Source organism: Dendronephthya gigantea, unplaced genomic scaffold, assembly GCF_004324835.1.
Source record: "Dendronephthya gigantea isolate DGI-Jeju-01 unplaced genomic scaffold, DenGig_1.0 000094F, whole genome shotgun sequence".
NCBI classification, from domain to species: domain Eukaryota; kingdom Metazoa; phylum Cnidaria; class Anthozoa; order Malacalcyonacea; family Nephtheidae; genus Dendronephthya; species Dendronephthya gigantea.
The window spans coordinates 331,389-342,674 of NW_021163104.1; the positions used below are offsets into that span (position 1 = coordinate 331,389).

Consider the following 11,286-nt stretch of genomic DNA (forward strand, 5'->3'; position numbering starts at 1 on the left):
TGGATTTGCTTGCAATGCATATTTGAATGCGAGCTTATACAGTCTAAACGTTTGACCATATATGTGAGACTATTAATCAGTCATCACGTTCACCAATTGTTGCCATAACAACGTAAGTATTATGGACTACATAATTTGTTACTAACTTAATCAAAGGACATTTTTCTACATTATCGGGGATATAATATTCAGTTTCAATTAACAAAAGATTGCGTCAGGAATATTTATTTTTACCCAATCGAAAAATGCTCTTTGGAGTTGATGACTTGTTTTAAAGTTTACATCCCTTGGACGTCTTTTAGCGCTGATTTAAATTTCCCTTTCTCAACATTACCTTTTTTGCAAAGCCGCCCCAGACGTAGTTATAATATTCAATTACCCAGACTTTACCGTTTACGTTAACGGAAAACGATGTCCGGTAAAAAAAGTGATTCGCGCCAGTTAATCTCAAGTCGAAGTTAAAATAAAGCGGCTTTTTAACATGCAATAACTTATGTAACTATTTAGTTTTATTTAACTACTTTTTTGCGCTTTTTTAATTAACTCAAAACCGAACAAGTTACTATCGAAAACTGAATGCAAGATTACTACGAACTCGATTTTTTTTCACGAGTGATATGTTCACGTTTCTCGGGGGAAACTAATCAAACTATGACGTTTCTAAGGTCAAACTATTCATTGTTGCTATTTTATGATGAATTTCATTGAAATTTTCAGAGTGATCTATGGAAAGGTAGATTATGCATTTTAGTATAAAAGAGCGTATCCACATTGATTTATAAACCGTTTGAAAACTTTGCTTTAGAGACAACATTCTCCCTAACCGCATTATATTTAATGCTCAGCGCTATACGACTATTCATAAACTGTCAAATAAGAGACGTTGATGCTTATTATTATGCAGTTTGCACTTAAATTATTTATTTGCTGTTGAGTGTTTATAATAAGAATAAGAATAGTTTAATTGCTAGCATGCATATCAGTATTTTGCTGCTGTTCTAGGCAAACCAACTGTTCAAAGTCCTGAAATAATTTCCAATAATCTTATAACCAGAGTTGTGGTAAGTCATTTTACACATTCAAATTTATTCCCACTCACTTTGTTTCGCAAAATGTGACCAAATTTTTTGTTGATTTGGGAGTTTGTAGGTTGTATAGATGTCCTTAATGATCGAAGGATTACTAACAAGCGGGTTTTCTGCGCAAAACAATACACATACACACGCGAGTTTTATTTTGTGGGAAAAGGGGTTTGAGAAAAGCACTCCTCACGATGTAATTCCTTGTGGTTAATCTCTAATCCCACAAGACTCGTTCTTAAATGGCGTCAAATCGTTGTCCTGGGGTTTATTTTCTCCCAATTAGGACTCCCATGATGTCATGTACACACGCTACATACCATGAAAGAGGTAGTTAGCCTCTAAGACATCAACCTGAAACATTCAAAATAAAGTGTTGAAGATAACCCAACTTTGACAAAACTGTCAAAGGCTAAAATGCATCTCATTGAATAGCTGACTTAGCTACAGTTTAAATTTTCACGCAGTTATAATGATGAAAATAGCTAAAGACAACAGTTCAATGTTATCTATTTGTTAATACTTCTACATGAATTTTTCCAAAGCAACCTAAACGATGTGTTGTAATACCAATTCCGAAACCATGCAACGCCACCATCTTTTATTGAAGATGATTTGAGACCAACAAGTCTTACTTCGCAGATATAGCGAAACTGTGGGAGGGTTTTACCTTAATTCCTAGCCTGTGAATAACGGAATATATTTATACGCTTATTCCACGGTGAGGGAAAAGCGATAAATAGATCTATTCACCATATCTACCCACCATGGAATAAGCGTATAAATAGATTCTGTTATTCGCAGGCTACTTAATTCCTTACTTTCAGAGATGAGAGATTAGTCACCAACTTGATGTTAAACAATTAGCTGTGTCAAAGAAGTCGACTACTAACCCAGGCTTTGGTATATCTTCTCCATGCACCTAATCCATGCTGGACTAGACCGGCATCGGTCACATTGCTTACCCGCACGACCGCCAATAATCGTTTGCTAATATTTTAAAAAAGATGAGGTTTCCTTAGGCGAAGTGACCCGCGGATAGTTTCCTCAAAATTTCGTATGAATTCCTGTTATATTTCGCTAATTTGATGTCTTTCGATGTTGTTTAAAAACGTGTAAACTTCAGGCTAATGTTGTGCAAACATCGGGATTATTAGGCTGTAGATTTCATGTGGCATTTTTCAGGTAATTTCGCGGATAATTATACATTTACGAAACTATAACTGTAATGTTTTAATAAACTCTTTCCTATAATTATACATTGTCGTTGTACATAGACGATGTAAACAAAGTAAGCACGCGCGCAGTCAAAGTCTGGGCTGCCTATATGTCTGTACTTGAAGACTTTGTACTGTTTTGATGTTTTTTCCAAAGCCTCAACTGTTGAAATTTTAACGGTTTACTAAGCTGGTAGGGTCTATAAACGCCTGTAGAAAACGAGTGACATCACCTTCAATGTTGTGACTATATTTTGTACGAAATGATGAAAATATTGGCTATCGACGCTTTGCCATTGAGCCATTCCATAATATAAACTTATAGTTATAGCTAATCTAGGCCCAGGATATTATTTTTATGGTTGAAAATGGCAAGGGGTGCTGCATGCATGTATTTCTAGTCATAAAATAAAACGAATATTATTTTTATCAATGTATGTGTTATGACGTGCTTTTGTTAAATAATATATAAATTAACACACATCTTTGCATTAACACATTTTATGCTAAAAAGGAACAGTAATATTTATGAGCAGCTGCCATGCAGTGTAAAAAGTTTAAATATTTATTCACATACAGTAGTTGAAACAAGTGAAATGAATGAAATTATTTTTTATTGCCGAATATTGTAAAGAAACATTCAAAATAAAGTGTTGAAGATAACTCAATCTTTGACAAGACTGTCAAAGGCTAAAATGCATCCCATTGAATGGCTGACTTGTGCATGCAGTTTAATTTTCACGCAGTTGTCATGATGAAAACAACTCACTCGAAATGTAAACACACGAGGGCAAAGAACCAAACAATTGATATTTTATTTATTTCGTGCGAGGAGGTGGAAAATATTAAGATATCGTCGAAAATCCACTTTTTGTGGAATTGCTCGCAATGTATATTTGAATGCGAGCTTATACCGTCAAAACGTTTGACCATATATATGAGACTATTAATCAGTCATCACGTTCACCAATTGCTGCGATAACAACGTAAATATTGTGGACTACATAATTTGTTACTAGCTTAATCAAAGGACATTTTGTTACATCATCGGGGATATAACATTCAGTTTCAACAAAAGATTGCATCAGGAATATTTATTTTTACCCAATCGAAAAATGCCGTTTGGAGTTGATTTTGAAAACGACTTGTTTTAAATTTTACAATCCTTGAACTTTTTTACCGCTGATTTAAATTTCCCTTTCTCAACATTACCTTTTTTGCAAAGCCCCCCCCCCAGACGTACTTATAATATTCAATTTTGCAAAATTTATCGTTTACGTTAACGGAAAACGATGTCCTGTAAAAAAAGTTATTCGCGTCAGTTAATCTCAAGTCGTCAAGTTAATCGCAGTCGTCAAGCTAATGGCAATTGGGACGTAAGTCCTGTTCAAAATCCTGTCATATACTTACAATGTATGTAACTTATGGCAAATTCGTTAAGTTCATTAAAGTCGAAGTTAAAATAGCTTGGCAAGCACTTTTAACATGGAACTACTAATTATAGTTTTATTTAATTACTTTTTGCGCTTTTAATTAACTCAAAACCGAAGAAGTTATTATCGAAAACTGAATGCAAGATTAAAGCGTTTTTTTCACGCGTGATATGTACACGTTTCTCGGACGAAACTATGACGTTTCTAACGTCAAACTATTCATTGTTGCTATTCTATGATCAATTTTTCTTTGAAATTTTCAGACCGATCTAAGGAAAGGTAGATTATGCATTTTACTATAATACAGCGTATCCTCGTTGATTTATAAACCGTAAGAACTATCCGTTTGAGAACTTTGCTTTAGAGACAACATTCTCCCTAACCGCATTATATCTAATGCTCGGCGCTATACGACTATTCATAAACTGTCAAATATGAGACGTTGATATTTATTATGCAGTTTGCACTTGAATAATTTATTTGGTGTTGAGTGTTTATAATAAGAATAAGAATAATTTATTTGCTAGCATGCATATCAGTATTTTGCTGTTGTTCTAGGCAAACCAACTGTTCAAAGTCCTGAAGTAATTTCCAACAACTCTTATAACCAGAGTTGTGGTAAGTCATTTTAAACATTAAAATTTATTCCCACTTATTTGTTTCTCAAAATGTGACCAAAATTTTTTGTTGATTTGGGAGTTTGTAGGTTATAGATGCCTTTAATGATCAAAGGATTACTAGCAAGCGGGTTTTCTGCGCAAAATAATATACATACACACGCGAGTTTTTTTTGTGGGCGAAGGTTTTTGGGGGAAGCGATCCTACAGAAAGTAATTCCTCTTGGTCAATCTCTCATCCCAAAGACTCGTTCTTAAATGGTCGTTAAATCGTTGTCCTGGGGTTTCATATATATTCTCCCAATTAGGACTCCCATGATGTCATGTGCACACGCTATATGCCAAGAAAGAGGTAGCTAACCTCTATAAGACATCAACCTGACCAACCAGCACACGCTAGTTGAACAGAATAGATTTCGACTGATCTATGATTACAATAACTTAAAGCTGAGTCTATATGAGCTTGAACGTGACAATCAGGAGCGCTTTCCCCCAAGCCCTTTAAGAACTGAAGCTATTTTAGATGACGCATTGAATATTCTTCATCGTTTTAGATTATTTCATGATCACGCCGTTTAAAAATTTAGTTTGTGATATAAGGGCCCAAAGTTCGGTAGCGCCATTAGGGAAACATAAATAAACTGTATCAATTAAGCATGCAAACAACGTGCTCACGAGAATGATCGTCAGTCACGAGCTTGGCTCAATCAAGTCGCACAATAAATCTCCATCTTGGCTAAAAAGACATTCGCAAAATATCTGGCCATTGCAGCGTCGGGTAAATGCGTTGTGTTATGGCGCGCTTTTGTTTAATAATAACATTAACACACATCTCGATCTAGCTTCACCCTAAAACATGTCAGTGTAAAACTTTAAAATATTTATTGACGTTCATACAGAATTTTTTGAAACAAGTGAAATAAATGAAATTATTTTTTATTACCGTATATTGTAAGGAAACGTTCAAAACAAAGTGTTGAAGCTAACCAATGCAATCTTTGTCATAACTGTCAAAGGCTAAAATGTATCTCATTGAAGCGCGTGTATGTGGATTACGTGGCTATAGCAATTAATTGAATTTTCAATTTTCACGAAACACAGCCAACATCATGCATATCTCACGATCATTTTCTATTGGTCTTTTCTTGGTCATAACTCGTATGAAAAATATCTTCCAGAATTACCGAGTCAGAGAAGAGACGATTTAAACTATGTTTGTAGCGGCCAGCTTAAGTTTGCTGTTTCTTGCTATCGGAAAAATTTCAGCAAACCAATGTTCACCGACGAATTACGACACAATCATAAAAGGTGAGTATTGTCGAAAAAAGTAAGAGAAAAAATTAACCATTGAAACACCATTAAAACGTTTCATATGGTGAAATCAGTCCAGAATAAAACACATAATTTTAGTTGAAATTTGGAGATTAAAATATTTGTCTTTCACGAATTTTGTTGAAATTTTTAGGAGGTCCATCATTGCCTGCGGATGAAATAATATCAAGACACAATGTTACATCTTCAGTTGTCATGTTAGGATGTCACACTCACTGCAAAGACGAAGACAAATGTGTTGGATTCAACTACAGAACAACAAAAAATGTTGAAAATTGCCAACTGACCAACGTTACTAGAAAGAAAGAAAAAACGAAACTGACCGGAGATTGGATATTGATGCGAAATGTTGAAGCAGTAAGATTGATAAATTAAATGATATTTAAGAAAATATAGAAAACATTTTCCGTGTTTCTATACAGTTATAGAAACACGCCTGGGAGTTAGGGAGAGCGAGAAAAAATCAGTTGGAAAACAAGATAGGAAGAGCTATTTCGAGTTCTTCGCACAACTTTCTGTTCTCATTACACAAGAAAATATTGTTATTATTAAATTGTAGTAATATGTATTTTCTCTATAACTGTGATTTTAGTACCACTCTTTATAAAATCTCGTTCACTCTTATTCCCCGGATATTGTGACCGAACATAGCGGAATCAAAAAGGTCATTGACGTTGGATGGCTTTGTTAGGTCTGCGCATGCGCAAAATTTAAATGAGTGGAAATCGTTAATCAGCAACTTTCTGATGAACTGAGTAAGAAATTGGTATTTTTTTATCAAATTGTTTTCAAAAACTTCACCAAATAAAATGGAAAAATTATTACAGATGCAATGAAAATCATCATGAAACATTTATCAAAAACAAAAAGGGTTGCTCTTCAAGAAAAAAAAGCGAAAACGGTTTTACGCTCTATATAAAGCTTTGAAATGTTTTAAATCGGTACGTTTCTATATTATTATGTAGTTGTTCATAATATTTCTGTGTTTACTGTATGAAGAGGGATGCAGTTTATTTATATGTGAGCTTTATACGTCGTTTTCCAAAGTCATATTGGGCTATGAAAGGCTTTTACACAATCGCTTTAATTTATTGTCTCGAAGATAAACATGGATTCGTGAGTCTTTAAAGACTATTAATACCGCTCGTCCTTCGGACTCGCGCTGTTTTGCAGCCTAAAAAACTCACTCGTGCTTGTTAATCCGTAATTGCACTCGATATGATACTATAACTTATGCTAATATATTAATTATTAATGTATAAAGATTAAAATCAATTTTTTATTAACTTCAGTATTTTTTGTAATCAATTTTGTGTAGGCAAAGAAGGCGGTTGAAGAAGAAAATCTTACCAGGAAATCAGGTAATTTGCTTTATATTTATCCATATCATTCGGAAAAAAACTACGAGATTTTTAATATTAACTAAATTATTTTATTAACTATTATAATATTATGCAATGAGAAATGTTTTAAATCTTCTGTCAATATATGCGCCACATCAATGCAATACGAATCAATGAACCTCGAGCGGGACCTCTCAGTTTAATGAAGTTTTTGTTTGTGGTAGGGACTCGAACCCTAACCCTTAGCAAAAACCATGGCTATTCGCTGGCGAAGTAGAAATGTTGATCGAGCCGGAAGAAGTTGCTTGAAAAATTTGTGAGAACAGTAGTCTAACTTCAAAAATAATATGAAAAATAAAATGTTTTCAGGCTGGAGAGATGCTATTATAGCGAAAATTACATTGCCTTAATTTTGAGTGGGATTCACTCAATTAAAGCCAGGATGAGTTGAGGAAAGTGTGTCCAATATCGGTACTCCGCCAGGAATCAAATTAAGCTATATACGCCTTTGCGACCCCGGTGCAATCTGCAATGCTTCTGCATTAGCTACAGAGATAACTTAGAAGAACGAGCGTAGTTGGTGTGGATTAAGAATCGTAATTCCTACGAGTAGGTGACTGAATCACTGAATTAAGACTCTGGGTCCTAGTTTTGAGTGGAAATGATACACACATTTATTTCAGACGTTGACGAGTGTTCCCTGGGAACTCACAAATGTCACTCAAACGCAACATGCAATAACACCATTGGCTTCTACGAATGTCACTGTCGCAGAGGATTTGCTGGAAATGGGACAACATGTTCAGGCAAGATTATTTTAATCGACTTTTTTATATAGCTAGAGGCTCGAACCAAGTAGACAAACTCATTGATATAAGCACTTCTAGCTGCAAGTAAGGAATCTGGTACGACATTGTTCTCTCTTATGAAGTCGAGTGTACCAGCATTCTTTTGACGGATAAATTTCTTAAATGCAATGCAATGCAATGCATGGAAATAAATTATATCAAACAATGTAAGTGGTCATCGACTATGCTCCTGACAAGATGGTTTATTTCAGACGTTGACGAGTGTTCCCTGGGAACTCACAAATGTCACTCAAACGCCACCTGCAATAACACTATTGGCTCCTACGAATGTCACTGTCGCAGAGGATTTGCTGGAAATGGGAAAACATGTTCAGGCAAGATTATTATAATCGATTTTTCATATGCAACTCAAATTTGACTCACTTTTCTTAACTGTTCCCTCACTGAATTTTAGTTGTGATTTCCTCTCAAAATGAAAAGTCTCAAACCTTCTTTTTTTAATTATCCTTCATCGAGTAAAGTGCCACAAAATCAATATAATTATATTTTCCTGGGGCGTAGAAAGAATCTAAATTTTTTCTTTGTGGGGCACAAGTTTCCAGAGGAACTTTTCAGTTTATAAACAGGGCAGTTAAAATGCGTATATGCATGGGTGGTTTAGTTGCTTTAGTTTGTTTTTTCCTGAACAATTTTAAAGTTTAGGATGTATACATTTTTGAAAGCTGAACCCAAAGAAGAGACGGAACGTTAAAAGCTATTTTATTTTCATTCCCACGGAAACTAATTCAAGAGGTTTTAAACCCGTTTACAATAAATTATTATTGTATTTATTAACCACAGGCCGCTAAATTGTGATATAAATCCGTGATTTTTTAGGTCTCCACTGCGCTGATTTTTATGAAAAGGGAAAGAATAAAGCGGCATTTATGAAATTAATCCAGATGGAAAGGGAAGTTTCAAAGTTTTTGTGATATGACAACATCAGGTGGAGGATGGACTGTATTTCAACGTCGTCTTGATGGAAGTGTTGACTTTTACCGAGGATGGGAAGATTACAAACAAGGTTTTGGTAACTTGAGCGGAGAATATTGGCTTGGTCTTGACAAAATACACAGGATGACAAATATTTCACAAAATGAACTTCGTATCGACTGGAAGATCTCTGGAAACACCATACGCTCATTATGATTCATTTAAGTCAGCAGTGAATGAGAAATACAAGTTGAATATTGGAGGTCTCATGGTAAGCATTTTAAACTAAACTGAGTCATATTTTATAAAATTATAAGATAGTCCAGCTCTCTATGCAATCAACTTTGCAGTGAACCATTAAATCCAGCATATTAAATATGTATATAGGAATATTATCAATGAGTGATCCATAAATATAATTGAAACGAGGCAGTTTTTGTATTAACTCGAGAAATGTAAAATATCTCCATTTTGAATTTGCTAAACTTTTAACAAAAAAATCTCAGGACATTCGATTACGTGCATTAATTATTGCACTCCTATTCGTTCTATTACCATTATTTGCAGGATCTCACTGAAAACTCTATATATAGGTGATGTTGGTGTCCTGGTTAAGTAAATAATAATTAATTGATTTTTTTGCATTAATTAAGGTACAGCAGGAAACGCGTTGGGAAGACAAAACGGTATGGCTTTCACCACCAAGGACTCTGACAATGATATTTGGAATGGTGGTAACTGTGCGGTGACATTCAAAGGAGCCTGGTGGTATCATGATGGTCATTATTGCAATTTGAATGGTTTTTATCATTATGGCGCACACACATCGTACGGTGATGGAGTCAACTGGTACTATTGGAAAGGATTAAAATATTCTCTGAAATCAACATCGATGAAGATACGACCACGTGAATTTGGAAAGAAGAAATAAAGATGTTGAACAATAAAAAGACATAAGGTTTACTTTACAAAACGTGTAGTGCACTAATACGTGTCTTGTTAGTTTTTCAAAATATTTAAAATAGAGATTCTTTTCCTACCATTAGCCTAACCCGCAGTTAATAGAATATACACAGTTTGGAGACTAAATAAAAATACAATACAAGTCATTAACTATGTTATTGTCCAGGTTTATGCAAAAAATGGCTCCTTTCTCGTCACGTATTTATTGTATTTTAGCGAAACTTACCAATGGCATTCGTCTTGCAAAGCTCATCAACCCGGATTTGAAATATATGTTAATTATCGCTTAATGATGAAGAAGAGAGCAGATGAATGATTAATTTTGCGTGCCTGATATTTCTACAACTGAGGAGCCTTGTCCCAGAGTTAGTCAGCGAAGCCTGTTAAAATCTTTAAAATCTAAACCTAGATTAGTTTAACCAGTGTTACCCGGCAGATTAGCAAGTTGACAAACCTGGTGAGGTGGGTTAAATTTAGCCCATGGGTTAGCACGCTAATCCGTTTTGAACAATAGATTAATATTAATATATAAATTAATTAATAACAAAATTATGTTACCGGGGGGGGTTGTTCCTTTCCACTGATATTGAGAGGACTTGCGCGCGAAAATGTGAAGCTAAAATTGAGATATTATTTAGCTGTCTAAAAGTAGGAAAGCTTTTTAATAAACTGTCGAAGTTTCAGGAAAAATAATGCATACTGGGAGCAACGCGCGACCCCTTAAATTGACAAATATTCCATTGCGCGCAGTGGACTAAATGCATCGTTGATTTTAGCGTGACAGAACTCATGCAAGGTTGTGCAAATGAATAAATTAAAGCGAGAAACTTAACAAAACGACGAAACGATTTAATAACAAGATTTTTATTCGTGATGTTAATCCTCAATATTTCCACCATTACTTTCTAAGCAATCTGCGGCTCGTCTGAGCACGGTAAACACCGTATATGAACGGCGAACCATTTGTCGAAATTCTTTCTTGCAAATCGCCTACGCTACCACCGGCAAACCTAGGCGAATGGACAGACAAATGGTTCGCTTTTCAGTGTTCACTATGCTCAGATGAGCCACAGCTTGCTTAGAATGAAATGGTGGACATGCTGAGGATTAATATCACGAATAAATCGCAATCAACTTCAGCTACACATTTTCGCGCGCAAGCCCTCTCAATATCAGTGCAAAGGAACACCCCCCTGGTAACAAAATTTTGTTAATGAAAAACCAAACTTGGCCTAGGTATACCAGATAAGTTTTAACTAATCCCTAGGAACACAAAAATTTGCCAAATTCTGCAAAATATCCTAAAAAACGAAAATTTTACATTTGGGACACTTTTTTTGATACACCCTGTAGTATAATAGGAGCTTCTTTGGCTGAAGGGATAGCTTTCCATAGTATAGCACAGAATATGACGGCTTTTAAATCCCTCTCAGTGTATTAAACTAGGCTGCTCGTATGTCGAGGCCGTGTTTTGGGCACTTGTAGTCTTGTATAGTTTTTGGTTTAACACGTTTTGAATCA

General features: G+C 35.0%; 1 protein-coding gene and 1 pseudogene across 1 annotated transcript; both read left to right on the plus strand.

The window, feature by feature from the left end:
• The first annotated feature begins 5,557 nt into the window (after positions 1 to 5,557).
• Positions 5,558 to 8,248, plus strand: LOC114533721 (protein kinase C-binding protein NELL2-like). The gene is made up of 5 exons (XM_028555318.1): positions 5,558 to 5,654; positions 5,812 to 6,035; positions 6,997 to 7,039; positions 7,705 to 7,827; positions 8,082 to 8,248. Exons 1-5 carry the CDS (start codon positions 5,558 to 5,560, stop codon positions 8,246 to 8,248), a joined length of 654 nt encoding a protein of 217 aa, XP_028411119.1.
• Positions 8,249 to 8,802: 554 nt separating this feature from the next.
• LOC114533723 lies at positions 8,803 to 9,733 on the plus strand (annotated as a pseudogene).
• Positions 9,734 to 11,286: the final 1,553 nt, after the last annotated feature.

Coding starts and splice junctions, on each gene's coding strand:
- LOC114533721 (XM_028555318.1), top strand. CDS start 5,558: ATGTTTGTAGCGGCCAGCTTAAGTTTGCTGTTTCTTGCTATCGGAAAA. Junction 5,655..5,811: donor TTACGACACAATCATAAAAG/GTGAGTATTGTC, acceptor TGAAATTTTTAG/GAGGTCCATCATTGCCTGCG. Junction 6,036..6,996: donor TGATGCGAAATGTTGAAGCA/GTAAGATTGATA, acceptor AATTTTGTGTAG/GCAAAGAAGGCGGTTGAAGA.